This window comes from Ixodes scapularis, unplaced genomic scaffold, assembly GCF_016920785.2.
Source record: "Ixodes scapularis isolate PalLabHiFi unplaced genomic scaffold, ASM1692078v2 PGA_scaffold9__187_contigs__length_104089568, whole genome shotgun sequence".
NCBI classification, from domain to species: Eukaryota; Metazoa; Arthropoda; class Arachnida; order Ixodida; family Ixodidae; genus Ixodes; species Ixodes scapularis.
Window position 1 is genome coordinate 16,318,703 of NW_024609884.1, and position 19,192 is coordinate 16,337,894.

General features: G+C 47.8%; 1 protein-coding gene across 1 annotated transcript in view; it reads left to right on the forward strand.

Moving 5' to 3' along the window:
• LOC8032176 (T-box transcription factor TBX20) overlaps window positions 1-19,192 on the forward strand; it is a 136,332-nt gene that overhangs the window by 48,087 nt on the left and 69,053 nt on the right. The window contains exon 2 of the mRNA XM_040208298.3: window positions 15,674-16,061. Within this exon, the coding sequence (XP_040064232.1) occupies window positions 15,674-16,061 (388 nt within the window). The remainder of the gene's footprint in view (window positions 1-15,673; window positions 16,062-19,192) is intronic.

Genomic DNA, 19,192 nt, shown 5'->3' on the forward strand with positions numbered 1-19,192 from the left:
ATACGCAGCTGGCTCGCATGTACTGAAATAATAATAAAAAAAAAATTATAAAATAAATTCAGTCACGAGTCGACATCTTTTCTGTCCTCTCTCTGCTTCGACTGCGTCTAACTGCAGTTCATTACGTTCACCGTATATGAACTATTTAGCCTAACTTGCAGACCTTGTTGCAAACGGGGGCGTAACAACAACAATAACCAAATACTCCCCGAATTTTGGCGTCTTTCTCTCATTGGCAAACATCGTTTGAAGGCAATAAATCCAGGATGTCAGAAGAACAAACACTGATTGTCTGACAAAAAAAAAAAAAAAAGAAACGTCCCAGGGATCTTGTTAAAAAGAAATAAACTTGAAAAGAAGAAAACAAAAAAAGATGTGGTATTTGGTGTCAGCAGCCCGGGCAGAAGTGAGACAGCGAAGGGAACGGGAGAAGAGGAGGGGGGGGGGGGGGGGGGGGAGTTGCACATCTCATAGCTGCTGCACACGCAGGCCGTCACCAGCTCGGGACTTCTTGCGCGCGCTCAAGTTAGGCGCGCACCACAAGCAACGCATCAGCGGCAGGCGTCCTCGCCAACAGCAGAGACAATGGCGTCGCTCTCCGAGGGGCCTGGCAGCCATATCGCGGGCGCCAGACGCTGATTTGACGAGCTGCCAGACGCGCAAGACCGCATTACATGGGGGCGAACTTCCGAAGTGCAGTCGCCGCGAGCAGAGCGCCCTGACGGCGAGCGTTTGTTGACACGCGGTGTCAAATGTCAACCCCTGGGCGAAGACCTCCCACGCGACGTCTCGGGCTCGGGGCTGTCCCGCCAGGAACCCGCATTTCGCGGCCGATCGAGAGCCCCGAGGAGGCTTTCATTTCGTCTCTGCGCCAGTCATTCCCTCCCGAGTGTGTAACAGTGAAGCGTCTGTTGCACGCATGCATGGAGTCGGCCGGCGTGGATGGCTTCTGTTTCGTGTGACGCGCGGAGGCAGGTTACAGTGCCGCTTTCAATGAAACGCTCGTTTGCCCTTGTGTTTTTTTCGTGTTGACGTTTTTGTTTTCCCCTCTCTTTTTCGGGAACGTATGGTTAACCACTTTTTGGTTCTTATTTCACCCTAGGAAATCCTCTGACCCCGGGACGCTTTGCACGAATCGTCGTCTCTATTTACTTGTATTCGCTGAATACACACGGTGTCGCGCAGAGTGTGTGGCGAGTTATTGACTCCAATGCTAGGGAACGGGAAAGTGTCCAGAATCATGGTGACAATGAGGCCGTTAAAGAACATCTGCATAAATATTACCCGATTTCGCGCAGGAAAGGTATTGATATAGGTGTCGCGGGGCGCGGATGATCCAAGGGCGTTTGACGCACAGCTTACGGAGACACTACGGACAAATAATTTATTCGCCGAGGAGAACAAAACCGGCATGTGCCTCCGTGCAACCTTAAACGAACCGAGATGCGCTCCTCTTCAGCGTCACATCGAGTGCACGCGGTCGCAAAAAACAGACTCCGTCCAACACTTCGAGATGGCCCAAAGAGTGAAAAACAATGTGAGCGAAACAAGCGCGGCCGCCTTCTCATTTGCGGACGCAGGTGCATTTTCAAAGATTCCTTAGTTTCCCGCTGACGCTCGCATGCAGCATTCGGACCGGGTTCGCTTCGCGTGTCTTTTCTTCGCGTGGTGTTTCCCAGGTGTGCACTTTGATATAATACGAGGCGCTGCCTTCAGCGGCGTCACAAAGGGCTTGTTTGAATCATTGCAAGCTTCAAACGCGGAGCAGGCAGGCTCCTGTAACTCACACCTCCGCGGGACAGCTGTGAGCTCGCAACGCGTGCATGCACTCCGCTTCTGCCGTCTCGCGCCTGCTGATGACAGCACTGCTAGGTGTCGCAGACGGACTGCTTGCCAGCTCGCTGATACACAAAACGGGCCGCTGCCGAGGAGAATCGAAACGCGACGTGGGGGGAAGAGATGACAAATGCGTTATCGCGCGCGTGGATTGAAACAGAAAAAAAAAAAAAAGCAGCTAATATGGTCGGGTAATGAAAATGATCGTGCATTGTTCTCGAAGGAAAGTTGCTCGCTGGAGCGAAAATGGAGATGGTTGCAGCGAGGCACCGAGTGGTGGTGGTGGTAAAAACTTCAATTGAATCTGCTCAGTGATGAAGATGGGTCAGGTCTACAAGTCCAAGGCCCCGCAGGCCACCGCTACCCGTCTAGCCCGTTCGAGCAGCGCTCCCAGCCGCTAAGGAGGCCTTCCGCGACTGACGCTCCTCGCCGTCGAGAAGGCGTTTGGCGGAAAAGTGTTTTTCCCAGTCTAAACAAACACTGGTGCGGCGTGGGCTTTCTTCTTTCGAGAGACGAACGCGTAAGTGGCACGCGTCCGTGCTACATACGCGGGAATTATTTACTAATAGCCCCCGTTTCACGGTTCCTTCAAAGACATTCAGATTTAAGTCCTTTGTAGAACCGGCGAATTAATCAACTTTGAATAGCGGAGTTTGTAAAAGCTTTAGGGTCAGGAGGTCTTTAAATTGCCTTTGAAACAGGTATTAAACAGTTCCCGAACTGCGAATTTAGTAGAAAAGTGTTCGAACTGTTGTGCAGTGCCGGAAGACGGCAGCACTCGCTAGAAGACAAGCGCGTAAACTTTCTTCTCTTTTTTTATTCTTTTCTTTTCTTGCCAACGTTATTACTCGCGTTCGAATCTCGTCTTATACCAGAAATAGACACGTTACTCTCACAGTGTTGGAGGTTACGCATTACAAGCAACGGCGTTGCGGGTAGCACGTTACGTTTCTCGGTAACGTAGTAACGTACCTACGTTACTTATCTCAAGTGACGGGTAGCGTACTTATACGTTACTTATTCTAAGTTACGGGTAACGTAGTTACGTTACTCGTTACTTCTTCTTCCTAAGACTTAAAAAAAATCACACTTAAATTTATTTTTTGCTGTTTTTACATGTAAATAAATGGGTTTTTTGTGTTTTTCTTTGCGTTTTTTTTCTCCTGCGTATTTAGGTGAAACCGTAAAAAAAAAGATAAAGTAATTATGTTCAGTTTCTGCGTGAACATAATGTTTCTCGAAATAGGGCGCTTATGCATATTTGTACCGTCAAAACAATAGAACGTGTGAATTCATACTTAAAAAAAGTAACACAAAAGTAACGTGCGTTACTTTCTATCGGTAACGGTAACGCCCTCCTTTTATTTTGAGGTAACGTAGGCTTGTAATGCGTTCCTTTATTTCGGAAGTAAACAGTAATGCATTTCGTTACCTTTTTTCGGTAACGCTTGCAACACCGCATCTTACTCCAAAACTCCCCAGAAAGCTTTCTTCCTTTTTTCTTTTTAAATCTTTTTTTTTTTAACAGTGCATATGATCAGCGACAATTGCACAATCATGATAACTGGGCAGGGAAGAATGTCACAATTTAGGAAAGAACAATCGTCCTCTATTTCATTCTTCGTTACTTCAAGACACTTCCCAAACAAACAAGATGGTTAGCCACGATAATTCCCTCTTCGTGACCTTCAAAGTCTTTTTTTTTTTTTTTTAAGGAAACAACGGAGGATCTAACGAAGGGTCAGCGGGTGAGCATTCGCCGCGACAAAGAACGCCAGGTGGTTTCTCAAGTCGCACCCGCTCTCCAACTCAAATACAGGTGTAAGCGAGTGGATTGGACTGACTTGTAATCTTAATTTATACGTGCCGCACGTGAAGTAGGCCGTGGTCTATGTAGGCCGTGGTCTATGTAAAATAAATACGGCTCTAATTTCATTCCAATTTCAAGTTTCTAAAAAAAAAAAAAAAAAACCTGAAAGAAACTATATAAAACTTACTGTTCGAGCCAGGGTGAAATTTAGGACAGATGTATTTTGTAGACAGCGCCCCTTTCCGAATAAATACCAAATTATGTTCAATAAAAAAATTATAAAAATTAACAGAAAATACAAATCATTTTCGTGTATCTAAGGTGATAAAAAGGGACGCATACGGACGCTGCCATGATGGTAGAAAGATCTTGCTCTATGGCGAGTGATCAATCGTCATTCAAACACTATTTTTGTTTTATTCGGGAGATTATACGGCAAGAAATAAAATTTAAAAATGGACTCACGTGGAAAATAATAAAATCAGCATTTAAACGATTACGCGCTATAATAGATATATAACTTCCGATAGGTAAATAAAGACTAGTCCCGACTATTGATCCTCCCAATCGGAGATATCAGGTCGCACGCAAATCATCTTTTTCTTTTTTTGCTGTTGTTGTTGTTGTAGTAGTTGTCGTTTCTGTCTTCTAGTTTCTCTCTCTTAATTTCCCCGCAATTTGACATTTCCGCGTAACGCCGCGCGATCCATGCCATTTCTCCATTACTTACTGCAGACACAGATTTGGAAGGGACCTCGCGTTTGAAAGTCCCTCTTCGTGACGTCGCGCGCATCTTCGGGAGAGGGGACAGTCCGTGTATAATACGTCTCAGTTTACCGAAGATTTACGAAAACGCCGGGAAGGTATATGCGCCGTGTTCGATGCAAACCATCGAACTCCGAAGGAAACGAGCGCACGAATGTTCTCGATTCCTCTAGCGATAGAGCGTATATAGAAGAGCGTATATACACACACGGCGGCGATACACCTGCCTTGTTTTTGGGAACATTGGCCCTCTTTCCCACTGTGAGCGCGGGTGGCGTTCGGGCAATTCCATATATTTGTTCTCCTTCCGATATCGTTTCTTTCCTTAAGTTCCTCTCGTTGCAGCCCAGATTCGACGGAAGAGACAGTGCGAGATGGGTAGGGCCGCGCCGTCCAGGCGCCGAGAATACTAGACCCTCTGGGCGGCCGACGCCAACTCCGACTGTGTCGTGGAAAGACGCCATAAATAAAGGTGCTTCGAAAGATTGCATTCGAGGGGGGGCGAACAAGATCGCCTCCCATTGTTCTCGATTTATTTTTTTATTACTTTATCGTGTTTTTCTTTCAAGTCGGAAACGTAAACAGTTGGGAAGAGGAGTGTTTTAGGGTAATGCACATGCAGGCAAGCACATACGCGCCGATCCCCTGTCTCTTAAAATTATTTTCAACGACGGCGCCTTATACCGTGCTGCCACTCCGAGCGCGTATTGTCACAGGCGAGCGTGCGCCATTTTTTTTTTCCCCTTGATTTTCCTCCGCTCTCGTTTCGACGAAGGCTGCTACATAAAAGGGCGCTCAATAGCTGACAACAAAAAAGAGCCGTTAGAAAAGGAAATCACAACAACAACAACAACGGAAGCGCGTGCACCAGTCGTATACAGCGCCTCCAAGCGACTCGATTTTATCGTGTCCCCCCTCCCCCGTCACATGCAGGCCCGCCAAATTTAGAACGGAACTACTTTCCGTAATACTGGGGAAATCGCCTACGGCCACATTGGCGCTTGCGTCAATTTCTTCTTTTTTTTTTTTTTTTCCGATTGTCGTAAATTTTATTTGTCTGTTTTGTTTATGGATTCCGTTTCTTAACGAACCCGTTGGTTTTGAGGAACTCGGTGAAGTCTCGGAGTATTTTCGAACCCTCGTGTTAAGCTATACATACACGGAACGCAACGAACCATTCGAGGCGCACGTGTAAAGTGGCGGTCTCGGCGGCTATTATTACGGTGGCGGCGAAATTATTTTCCGAAAGTGATCGAGACGCACCTCGTCGTCGTGTTTCCGGTTGCCTGGCGCACTCGTTAGCTGCGGCCAGGGCCGGATTAAGGTACGGGCTAAGGGGGCTGCAGCCCTGGGCCCCAGGCTGACAGGGGGCCCCATGCTGGCCCCTGAAAATTTTAAAAATGTTAGTCGTTTTTTTTTTTTTCATGAAGGTTGAGACAGAAAGCAGAAGAAACACTCCAAAGGGCCTCTGGCGCAATGGCTTTCTCGTTCTCGTTTCCTCAACAAGGAAACAAGGATGCCATAAAGTTCCCGTCTCTAGATCAGCAGGCGTTTGTGAGCTCGTTGTACAAGAACGTGCCAGAACAACAAAACTTAACACGGCCTCCCATGCCCCTTGCTAGACTTTTTTTTTTTTTTTTTTTTTTTTTTTTAATTGGAGCTTGAAGGAAGGACGGTTATGTAGCTTTCTTTTGTACTGGGGCCCCCTTAGCGTGTTTTACGGACGATTGTGGGCAGGAAGTTAAGCAAGCGTTAAGCAAGCAACGCAGATGGTTCACACATGTTGTTTTAAACATTTTTGCGAAACTCCATATGGAGTTTATTCCAGAACGATAAGTTTGGAACAAGCGAAAAGCTGCCCGTAAATCTTCCGGACACCGTCTCTATAGCCACCAACAAAGAGGCGTTTCAAGGAGCCGGCTCTTAAGACGCCCCTGACAGTTTTCGATGGGCACTGACTGCAAGGAAGTGCTCTAGAGTCGATATCTGTTCTGCCAGTGCAACTGAACACTCTTCCTTCCAGCGACGATACGAATACTGCAATGGTTTCACCAACCTCTGAGGTATAACCTCTTATTTTTGAACGTTGAGTCACAGAACAAAATGGCCGCCGAGGTCTAAATTGCTGCATTTAAAAAGAACAAGATTAGTACTAAATCTGATGTGAAACATTTTCCTCATTCAAAAAGACAGCGTGTAGATACAAAAAGAAAACCATCTTCTCTATTCTCATTATAAATTCTTTAAATGCAATTGTGCCCGAACGACAGCGGTCGATGTTTTAGAATCACACGCAGTTTCTCCTATGCTTTAAATGTGGAAGTCTGTGTTTGTTTGCGAAACGAGGGTTCAGTTATTAGAAGAGCGTTTACGAAGTAGTTTGATCCCGATAAAGACTGCTTCAACCAACGAAATTTCTTTCTTGCCTATATCACTTCCTTCACTATTCACACCCGTAATTAATTAACAAAGGGCTAGTTAGAAGTTAAAACACTTCCAATAATTTGGAACAATCACAAGAATGAGGGCTCTAGATTTTCGTGGCAATTGTCGATTTGAGAGGCATGCCATTTAGGGGAAGCGAAATTAGAATGGGAATTTTGCAGGTACCTTTTCGGTTGCTGCATAACTAAATTTGTGTGTGATTAATGATGTCACTCGACATGTTAGCAAAAAGGTCACCTGTGCTACAAGTCGACATATTGACCAATTTGTATAAACTGGCCCGGGCATGTACTCTATGAATCTAGCTGTAATTCTAGTCAAAAAAATTCATGAACGGAGTCAACATTTTAAACGGAAGCAATTTAGTGTTGTTCTTTTTATGTTGTTGTTTTTGTGGTTAAGTTGCTGGATGTGAACGACGAATCCTAATATATTCCGCAATGTTTATTTGATTTCATTTTTGTACTTCAAAATTACTGTATTGTAAATTGTTAGAGCGGTTTATTATTTGCGAAGAAGCTTCTAAACAGTCGCATCCGCCTCAATGCCAGCAAGGAAAACTTGAATTCCATTGAATCTACGGATCTAAACAAGGCTCGACAATAATCATACGATGAAACATATCTAGATTTAACAAGTTCAAAAATATACATATTCCCGTCGTCATCGTTACCTCCACCACCACCATCATCACCACCAACATTATCATAGGTAGAGGCCTCATAACAGCCTCAGCCCAGGGCCCCCAAGTGCCTTAATCCGGCACTGGCTGCGGCCCCATATTCGCGCCTGCCTATTTGTTTGTCCGTACATTCATCCCACCCCAAGTACTCTTGTGTCGCTTTAGGTGTCTGACAATCGCCTGTTCCGCTTGACTCTTGACAGGTGTAAATTAATTTTCTTGTAGCGAGGCCCTGCGAAGTAAACGTAGGTGACAGGCTGTTTCCATTTTATTGATTAAGTTCGTTTTCGTCTTTTTTTTCTTTTTTTGAGGGGGAGGAGGGAAAGAAGAGGTTCTCAAACGGTTACCTTTTTTTTTTAGAGATGACTATCTGTTTTTAACAAAGGACTGTACAAGGCGTCGGACTGTCTACACAGTGTACTATAGCATCTCCTTCCTTCTTTTCTTCTTTCCCCAGGACAATGACGTAGGCGATCGTCCTTTCGCAAAATGCCGATTCCATGGTTACCGGGCCTATAGTGATGCTCTGGATTAGACCCACGAGCCTGTATGGTAATGATAACTCCAAAATGATCGGTACTGGGTGGAAATAAAGTCCCTGTTTAGCTGCCTCGACCCCACTCTGGCAATAAAACAAATCAACCTTTTGGCGAGACAAGAAATTTCCACCGGTACGGCATGTACGCCAACACGCGTCTTGGTCGCGTGTTTGGTGACTCTCGAGCGCAGGCATAAGAAAGACCGCTCACGTGGTCTGTTCAGCGTGTTTTCGAGCAGTGTTTGTTCCGCGTTCGCCTTAAGCCAATGTCACACATCATACAAAATACCGTCTGCACACGGATTTGAACGCGAGTCACCGCGAGATCTGTGCTTCGAATGCCGTAGAACGCGTTAAATAGCGTGTTTCACATGCAGCGATTTTGGCCCTAGAGCGGCGCGATTTCTGCCGTCGCGGCGCTCGTGCCGCTCAACCGCTGGTGCTGGCCAGAGCGCCGCGACGGCAGAAATCGCGCCGCTCTAAGGTCAAAACCGCTGCATGTGAAACACGCTTTAAAATGCATAACGCCGGAGTCCGGCGTTTGCCTCTCGCATTCTAACGCGTTCGACCAGTGCAGTGGAGACAAAGGCAGCTATAGCTTATAAGTCTCCCCACTAATCCTTCCAATCAGAGCTCGACGTTCTGACGTCCCTCTCGTCTCCTCCTCGCCCTCCGTTTCTCTACGCACAGGAGGCACAGGACGGAGCGCTGACTAGCGACTGAAAGTTTATTTGGAAACACACACGCACACACACACAAAGACACACACACACACACACACACACACACACACACGTTACTTTCACTCTGGTGGGCACAGGCTCAATACACGGTACGATGAAATTGACTTTTTTCTTTTTTTTCTTTTTTCAATATAATATCTCAACTCGAGACTTTGCTAAACAAAACGAGCACAATTGAAAGCGGGCAAAATCCAGGCCAAACCTAAAACTACCATCTCACTATCTGGCAGAGCAACAGAAGGTACACTAGAGGATATATGTGTGTGTGATATATACGCCTTAACTATCTTTCGGGATAATTGGCATCCGTGTTTTAAAAATGAAAACCCGAGGGGAAAAAAGAAAAGAAAATGTTGTTTACAGGCGCCATGCACGGTAATGCACCGCCAGGTGCGCATAACGCATCTCATTTTTTTTTTAACCTGCTAATTTGGCGTCTCAACGTAATATATGTCGCTGTCGCTATTTACGCACACACCTTCCGTTGGCCTATACGGGGTAAAATCATTCCGAGTCGTGAAATCAACCCCCCAGCTAAGCGCACACTTTGTCTCAACGACCTATAACAAGCACCATTAGAACGCGCACACTCGTAAATGGCTCGTCGGGAGTAATCAAACATGTTGCGAGCGCGATGGGAGACCGTTTCATGCGCGTGAATTGGCGGCACACGCGCCGACAGCCGCGAACCGATCGCCTTTTCTCGCGTGAGCCAATGACGTTCGGCTCCGACTGCCGCCTATTGCTCTTGTATTCATTTTTTATTATTTCTTTTTCTGCGATGAAAACGTAGGTAACGGAGTGTACGGGCTCGTGGTGTAAACGAGGAAACAATTAATTTACGGGAGGGTCGCACGCAATGGCAGCGGCTGATCGAACAACGTGCGCAGCTGCAGCAACGTCGAAGAACATGTTCGCTCCTTGTAGGCCACTTCTGTCACATAACCGCTCGTATTAGAAGAAAGAAAGAAAGAGAAGAAAAAAAGAAAAAAAAAAAACAAGCGAACGACGGACCAAAAAAAGAAAAAGAAAGAAAGAAAGAAGACCTGCCTGACCATGCGCCGTCGCAGAAAAAGCCGCAGTGAGCGTCTGTGCCCTAGACTACTTATCCAACACGCGTGACGCTGGTCACGCGCGTTGATCGTGCCTAATGTATAATGTATGCGGTAAAGTGGAAATAAAGGAAGCGTTTTCACAGTTCACAAAAGTCAGCTACATCACGCATCGAAGAGGAGATAGTATAGTGAAGAGAGACTGCAAAAGTTTTAGGCAGAATCTTTTTTCTTTTCTTCTCTTCTGGCGCGCTACAGTCGCTGTTAGGTTATAAAGAACGAAAGAGGAAAGAGAGGACAGACGATAGGCGGAGAGAGAAATTGAATAGAAAGGGATATGACTGATTCGTTGATCGAGATGGCACTCTTAGTATTCAGGAGACGTGCTCTGGGAGAACACACAATGTCGATAACACATCCCTGCTTTAAGGGACTTCCATGGACCCGCACGCTGCAGGCACCAGTGCTGGGACGTGCACAATTTTCTGTTTTGTTGTCCGCGATCAACCCGTTGCGTGTTAGTTATATACGTAGTAGGTTTCCGGCTCCGTGTATTTTTGTTTGCCTTCGAATGTGACAGTATAAATGTAGGTTTGCTTTGCTGGACCGAGAAGTTCCTTAGCAGCCATAATTTTTATTGCTGGCTGGCCTCACGCTAAAAGACGGCCTAAACAATATATATATATATATATATATATATATATTTTAGCGGTTGTACGATGAGAAGCTGTCCGACGAGTCGAAGCTTGATTGTAGCCGAGCAAGGAAAAAAAGGGAAAGAAAAGCGATTTGACAAGGTATGCGCCATGAGTTCTTTATTTATTAAAATTACACAGAAAAGAAGAAAAAAAAAAGAAACAAACTCCCCTTATCTCTAGGCTCGTACCAAACATGGACACATTTCTGCCAAGCTATCTATTTAACTATAAAAAAAAAAAGAAGTTTTGCGTTACTGCGAGTTTTGCCGGCTGCGCGCATGGACTGTCGCTCGTAAATTCAATATATATATATATATATATATATATATATATATATATATATATATATATATATATATATATATATATATGTCTCCGGGGTTATCCTATAGGTTTAATATGGGTGTTCGTTGAACGTGCACGGGTGAGAGCCAAAGGCCTCTCGCGACAGAATCTGGTGAAAAAACACACCAAAGTGGCGGGAACAAATCTGAAGTGACGGACCGCTGCCCAGGACTGTCAAGATCAAAGTGCTTCGGGAAGGGTCCGCGAGGTGTTCCAAAGGGACGCCACATTCGAAACGCATAGCCACGAGTCAGGGGATACGTGCTGCTCATGGATGAGAAACATGGAACAAAAACGCGACAGAAATGAAAGAAACAAGAAAACAAAAAAACAAAAAAAAACTCACGCAGGGGCGATCGGAAGCGGCCATTCGAAGGGCGGATGAGTTTGAGGCATTTATGGTTCCTGGCATGGGTGCAAGTGAAAGGAATAGAGATGGCCCCCGTCTTTGGAATCCATTTAGTGCAAAGTGTGGCCGGCCATTTAGGGGAGGGCAGAATGCACTTGAAATAAGAAAACCAAAAAAAAAAAAAAAACTTTCCTGGCCCGGCTTTGTGTCCCGACGGGCCAAGATAGCGGCTCATCGGGAATTCCGGGCCGGTGCCGGGCACACGCCCTGATAGGGATCCCGTGCTCGACCATGTCACGCTCCTTGCATCGCCTCGTCCGGGGCCGAACGATACGCTGTATAAATATACTATAGCGAGAGCGCTGCAGTTCACAGACTGGTACACTGAACGCTTTTCCCCTGGACTTTCTGTCCTATCGAGTAGTGCGTAATACGACGCGTCCTGTTTTGTTTTGTCGTTTTGTCATCGGGAGTCCGAGTCCCGAAGAACATGTTCCGAAACAGTTCTTTTACAGACCATGTACTGCACGCTGGCCCCCGCTTCGTGGAAGCCCGCCATTTATCTGCCGCGGACGGGCTGAGAATAGCGTATAGATCTCTCTTCGTGGCGCCTCGCTAGCTGTCCACTCTGCATTTCGTTTTCGCGGAAACGCATTCGCATCCAGCTGATGGCTTTCGGCGCAATTTCGAATTATCCACGCGAACGTCAACCCTCAAGGTCCTACTCGGCCCGAGAAATAACGATACTAAAGGCCATATAGGTCGGTTGCAAATATTTCCCTTGCCGTGTTTTTAAATATGTAAGTGTGTGACAGTTGCCAACCTACAATATAGAAAAAAGGGAGAGGGCTTGTTCATACAGGCACTTTAAATTTGGAAATCTCCTTTCAGAAAAGCAGCATTTTCTCTTCGACAGTTCGAGCGGCGCTCCCAGAAACATTGCAGCTGAAGTAGTATCCGTAATACACACGGATTCAACGTGGTTTTAAACTCGGCAAGGATGTCTTGACGTCTTCCATGTTCAGCGTCCTCTAAACTGGTGAACGTCGTACGTTAAGCTCGATATGCATGGCCGTCTTTTACCGGTCCACGAAATAAGCATTCCAATGACGTCCGGTTCACAATGCGATTTAATGCGCATTATGAACACAACCAGTTCCAAGGCACGAGAAGATGCAACGCGGATCACGGGATAAAGGTCACAATGAATTCTAACGATGAGCCCATCCTGAGCGTCGCTTTCCCCGCCATGCAGCGACTATGTGCGTCGCAGCCGTACGAGTCATCATCAGGCCTGAATCAGCCCGCCGGTGGGCGTGACTAAGCACAAATACAATTTCCCTACCTTTCCGTTCGGCTTCTGAAGCGGCGTACGCGCCGGAAACCACGGCATTTGCCTCCGATCGCAACTCCCCGTTGAGAAGCGGTGGCGGGAAAGGAGGTGGGCCAGGTCCCGGGAATCGGCGCGAACCATCTGCGAGGCCCGTGCGAGCCTCCCCCGCCTCACCGAGAAGTCGGAAGGTCTGGAGAGACATTCGGCGGGGGGGTTCTCGTCGCCACGGTCGAGAAACGACACAGCGGCTCGCGTTCCTCGAGCCTGCGGTAGGTCACCAGATGTGGGCCCCACGCCTGGGCGTCCTCTTCGGGTCTCGAGTTGCGCACACCTAGCCTTCCTCTCCCCAAAGTCGGTGCCGGCGGCGCGTCGCAGGAACCCGCGTTCCGCCTAAAGTTCTGCCTAGCTTCTTCTTCGTCTTCTTCGTCCTCTTCCTCTCCCTCCTCCTCAGGGTTCTCCGCGCGCTGCCGCTCGCGCGGGCTCCCCTTCCGGAAAATGTTGCACTGCCTCGACGGGAACCGTGACTGCCATGTTGGCCGCCAACAGCGCCGCCCCGCCCCGCCCGCCCGTCCGCCAGTTCGTGAGGCCGTTGTTGTTGCAGCGGTTAGACGCGTTCCGTAGTCGCGCCGTGCTGTTACGCCGGCGTGAAATGCGCTGAGTCATTCCTCAACCACGCCGCCCGTTTTGGCCTCCGGAGTAAGCTGCCTGTTCGGGGTGCGCTCGCGCGCGCCGAGAGAAATGCTGATGCGCCCCGTTTCGGTTCCGCCGAAATAGTTGTTCCGTTATTGCCACGGCAATGGCCGTGTCGGGCTGCTTCAAAGGCGGCTGCGCGTGGAGCTGGCAATGGCTCCTAATAAGGCCGCGAAAAGACTTCCCCGGCGCGCCTGGCTATGATACCGGTTCCGCGTTGAGCGTTCGTGTTCGGTTTAAGGCAAAGTGGATTTGTTTTGGCACCGCACTTGTAACCACAGCACGAGCTGCGCCCCTGCCCGGGGGGTGTCGTCGCTGCGCGCATCGTGCGTGGAATGACCGGTCAAACAAGGTCACTTCACTTCGCAAGCGTATACAGTCGAATCTCGTTGATTCAAACTCGAGGAGGACTGAAAATTTGTTTGAATAAAGCAAAGTCTGAATTGAAGGGAGTTTCCTCCCATAGAGACGCATAGGATGGGAGTTTCGTTTTAGTTTGAATTATCCACAAGTCTGAATTAAGAGAGTTTGTATTAATGAGAGTCGACTGTATAATGAAAAGAGACCTACGATCAAGAAAAAAAAAATAGGATGCCTTTTGGCTTTCATTCTTCTAATTTCATTCGTCAGACCGCTGGTTTCTGATCTCCGGGATGAGTGCGTGTTGATGAACCCTGACGTCTATGGGGAGCCTAAGTTCGTCTGCTTCTTCCACAGGAATTGCAATAGTGTCAGAACGCCGATCTGTTATTGGCTGATTGAAAAAAAAAATAGTGGGTAGACCTCAAGGCATCTAACATTTGAGGCCTACCCACTACCCTTTCAATCAAAGCCGATCAGAGATCGGCGTCGTTTTGACGTCACCACACCTGAGGCACGTAGCCAGCCCCCCCCCCCCCCCCCCTCATACAGCATTTTGCTGTATGAGGGGGGGGGGGGGCGTCCGTTCCCCCCCCCCCCCCCCCCCTTCCCCCCCAAATCAAAATCCTGGCTACGTGCCTGCCACAAATCCTGTGCAAGAAGCAATCGTCTTGCTCTCCGCATAGCAACCTACTAAACGTACTTTATGCCGGCCTTAGAAATGGAATGAGCCGCGGGAATACATCATCCATTCTCCGCAGGCAATCACCTGCAAGCGGGGATAGTTTGTGCATTAACGCAGCCGCTTTTCTATGTGATTGCATCTGGGCATCGCCTCTTCACTTGATTGTTGACTGTTGATGACCGTAAATACAACCCGATCCCGGCGATGCTGGGATTTTACTCTGGTGTAAATGTAAATATATTTTGTTATGTTCAGAATTGTACAGTTGAATCTTTCGATTTGCGAGATCCGCACGAATCTGGGAAAATAGTTGGGAAAACTTTCACGGGAGTTGCTAGTGCACAGTTTTACCAATTCACTGATTTCGTTTGAGCTAGACTACGTTGCATGTTTGCGAGATATATTCACGTTTTAAAAAAATATTATGAGAGCGCTTTGCTTTGAAACAAACCATAATAGCTCCTGAAAACCACGTAAAAACTCACAGAGGGTAACATGATAGTGCAGATTGCTGTATAGCACGCAGGACATCGGCCAGCCCTGTTGATGGCTGCGTTCAGAAAATGGCAAAGGATTATGGTACGCTGTTATATTTCGATCGCTTCTGACAAAAGCTAACTCCCCCTGGCTTCGATACAAAACACTACTTATAGGGCGAAAAAAAAAAAAAAAACAACTCTAAAACGTCTTCATTTTTAGCAGAAAAAGAGAAAGGGGGGGGGGGGGATGCTGGAAGGCGTGAGAGTTTCACCTAAAAGCGTTTGACTCATGATCTCTGCATAGATGCTGATGGTCGGTACCTGGGAAACTCATATTTGTCATCCCGTAATTATTTGGTCATCGTTGTTCCTTCAAGAAATTGCAAGATGGTTAAGTGTGTAGATCTCGGTGCTCCACGCTTTGCAATGAAATGCAAGTGAAACAAGTCAAACGAGTGAAACGTCATACAATGACCGTGACGTTTCACTTGCTCACTGTCCCTGCACGCATGACATTTTTTTTTATCTCACCGTATTCTGCGCTTCGTCATTTGCTGTGATCTTTCTACTGTTCTCCCTGATAGGGCGTGTTCTACGAAAGTCAACATTGACACTTTTTTTTAGAGTGCACGGAAATATATACGTCGACCGGAATACCTTCGACTCATATTGAAACAAATGTGCACGAGAAAGGCCAACTTGGGAGCTTTGAATCTCCCAAGTTGGCAAGAGTGGTTTGCTATATTCACTTCACTTCAAGTCCCACTGTCGCCGACGCTGACTTAGTGTAAAACAAAGTATAGTGTTGCGTTCCTCGGCCCGGTGCGTGTGAGTGAGTGCCGTCGTCCGACCGTCCATTGCAGAGCCGCCGATCGAGGAGCCCGAGGAGGCGTCGTCCCCGTGCAGCGGTGGCGGCGAGCAGCGGCTTCTTCCGACGGCCGCGTCGCCGGCGCCGTCCAGCGAAGCCCCCTTCAGCCCGTCCGAGTCGCGGTCGCCGTCGCCCGGCAGAAGCACCGTGTCGCCCGCGGTCTCGACCCAGGGCGAGGACGGCGCCTCTTCGAGGGACTCCGGGGGTGCCGGCACCAGCGGCGCGAGCAGCTCCAAGAGCTCGAACAACCCGTACGCGGCCGGGCTCAAGCCGCGCTGCAACTCCGAGGACCTCGTGCACGTCGACTGCCACCTCGAAAACAAGGACCTCTGGGACAAGTTCCACGACCTCGGCACCGAGATGATCATCACAAAGTCCGGCAGGTAGGGACTTGGCTTTTCGTGCACGCTGGTATCCGCGGGAAGAAACGGTGGCGCCATGCGGTTTGCGAAAGATGCACAAGGCGGGCAGGGAGGAAAGAGCTTCGACCTTGCTTTCCACATCCCCGAGGTACGCGGAGCCGTATATTTAATTATGGTGACGTCGTTAATGAGAACTATTGAAACCGACGGCGGTTTTAATCTTCAATCCAAGTGGAGGCGTTGCGCGTTATGGGTTGTTTGAGGGTAATTCGTCTGCTTCTACTAAGTTCTTTATTTATAATATACTCCAACTTTATGGCATTTTTTTGCAATTAGGTTTTATTTGCTGACCTTCGAGAGTAACAAGCGTTAAGATGGTAAGGCAGGGAAAAAACGTAAATCTAATTCGTCTTTGTTTAATATTTACAGTCTTCGAATATCCGCAAGTGTTTTTTTTTTTTTTTGTTTTTTTGCTCCATAATTAGTATTTTGGTCATAAAAAAATGTTGGAGTAAGAAATTCTCGCTCATGTCACACCATGACATACATGTCCCCATAAAAAAAAAAATGAAATTCTGAAAACAAACACTAATATGTTGTCCTAATAAATCTTAAATTCCGGCAAGCACTGCAAGTTCTTCGCGCAGTCTTTCCGAACTCTTCATGGTCTGTATACATAGATATGTCATGATGATGGGCTGCTTGTTCCTGATAAGCTTCTTGTTCAGCGGTAAGAGAAAATTAAAGATGCTTTCCGCGTTCTTCACCCCGCTCGCCGACTTCCAACCGTCGCTATTTTCTTTGCAAGACTATGAACTGCACTCGGACACAATGCACGGCGTTTTCTGGTTGCGTTCCACTGCATTGTTTTAGGGGAAAAAAAGGAACTCGTTGCGCATCGTAATTTTAGACGTCGTTTGGGCATCACCAGTAGAATTTCTTTTTTTTGTTTTCTGTTTAAAAGGTCAGGTTAAAACATAAGTAAACAAATAAACGCCAGTTTTTACCTCCATCGGGGAATCAATTTTAGACGTTATTTAGACAATATTAGTTTTAAAACAATTTTTTTTTTTGTTAAAAAAAGGGAAGTTTTGAAAGCAACCGTGAAATTGGAATATTGGTTGTTCTGCGAGTCGGTCTCTTCTTCATATAGTCACTTTCACCCTCCAACAAAATAAACTCGTCAAATATACCCCACGTTCATTCGCGGTCAGCGAGCGCCGCGACGGCGCGAAGGTTTCTCAGAAAACAGCAGGATGATGCTGCACGCAGCTCACGATGAATCATTCGGTCCGCCGTTCGGTGGTTCCAACTATCCATTCCCTGCACGCACCTAAAAACTTTCCCGTCTTTAGTCATTTCCACCGCACCGCGTGTGCGAGATGACTCTTCGGGGGTTCCAACCGCGGCCCACGACCTCGCCAACGCGAAGACGGGTATTGCCATCGCCGGCAGCGAGCGCGCGCGCGCGCGCTGAGGAGCAGGTCTACTTCCTCGGAACGGAATCCAGACTTCGTCACGGCATGGGCTTCGTCACGGGGCTCTCGGCCCAAACTCGACCACACCAGCGCCAACATTCGCAAGCAGCACGCAGCGGGTGGCGGGGAGTGCTGCCACGAAGTGGGGAGATGAGAAAACGAGGCCCGCACGCGCTCGCACAAGAGCGTGGCGCGGAGCCCGAATGCTCTACAGCGGCGCTTCAACCTCACACGACTAATTACGAAGTGCCCTCGCCTGGCCTGGCTTGTAATGGTTGTAATTAGGGGCGTCGCGGCAAAAGGAAATGGATCCGACAACTGCGCGCCGTAGAAAGTGCCCCACCGCGCGAGGATTATACCATAGGAGAGACCCGCCATCCCGCGGCCATCTTAATGAAGGGTCTCGCGCGACGAATGTCCTGTGCTTCTCTCGCATTCTATTTTTCTACTCCTCCTTCTTTTTGTTCTTTTAAAGGAAGAAAACGCAGATACAATTTAATTGTACACCGAGGGCCAAAGTTACACGGAGCATCCTTGCGGAACCAAGAATGGACCCCCCCCCCCCCTTCCAACCCCGTCTAAAAACAATTCACCAGTCATTTAATTACTTATAAAACGAATCAAAACTGCGTTTTGAATATTCTGAGAAGTTAGCAAACAACTCTGCTCGTGAACGTCATCGATTAGGAGTCATCTAGTCACATGCGGCGCATATCGCGTACAGGCCTTAGTCTCGTCGGGTTTACAATGTTTCAAGTGCATCGGCCCGACACAAATGAAAGTCATTCGCGTTGTTCTCTCGGGCGGCATGGGAAACACCACCGTATGAAACTCCATCGCTGAAAACGAACAATAACGTCTCGGTATCATCGTAATCCTCATGATGATCATCATCAGCGTGGACGCGCGATCCACGAAATGGTCGCACGAGCCTGCATTAGAGTTCACTCTACCTATACCGTCGGTCTTCTGCTTGTTACTGGCAGTACAGACGATTGCAAGCAGAGCATCTGGCCGCCGCCATGTGCGGGCAAGTGCGTGCAATCGGAAGCTTGCCAAAGCTATAGATTCACGCTCACGCTGCACATGCTTGCACGCATGGGCACCAGTGAGGCACTTGCATTTGCGGCGAGATGTTTCGGTGGCGCCCTCCTATGGTTCCCCCTTGTGACGTCATTACCTTGCAAACAACAAGTTCGATGGTGTTTGTAAATAGCATGGTGGAAGCTTGAAATCATTGCACTCTCAAAGGAACACTGCCAACACTGTAAAAATTAAAGTTCTTTCATTCCTCTTATTTCGTCAATGATAAATCCCCTTTCCGACATCATAGTCAGCGTTCGGCCAATCGTGGAAGGCCGACCACAGCGACGCTTTCGGTCGCGCACGTCGCCAATAATACTGCGAAAACTATGAAGCGCGAGAAAATTATCAGTCGTGCTGCGCGTGCTCAGTGCTGGTAGAGACCAGGAACATGCCAACAACCTATTTACACGTGCGCTTCGGCCTCGCAGAGAACAGCGATTATGGGGCGAATAAGAACTCTAGACAATAACTGGTGCTTCCTTCGGCGTCGGGACCTCGATGCGCTAGAATCAATTTGCGTAAAAAGGCTCTCTTACCTTTACCATGGGGCCCAACGTAAACCGCCTGCTGTTATCGCCCAAGGAATAT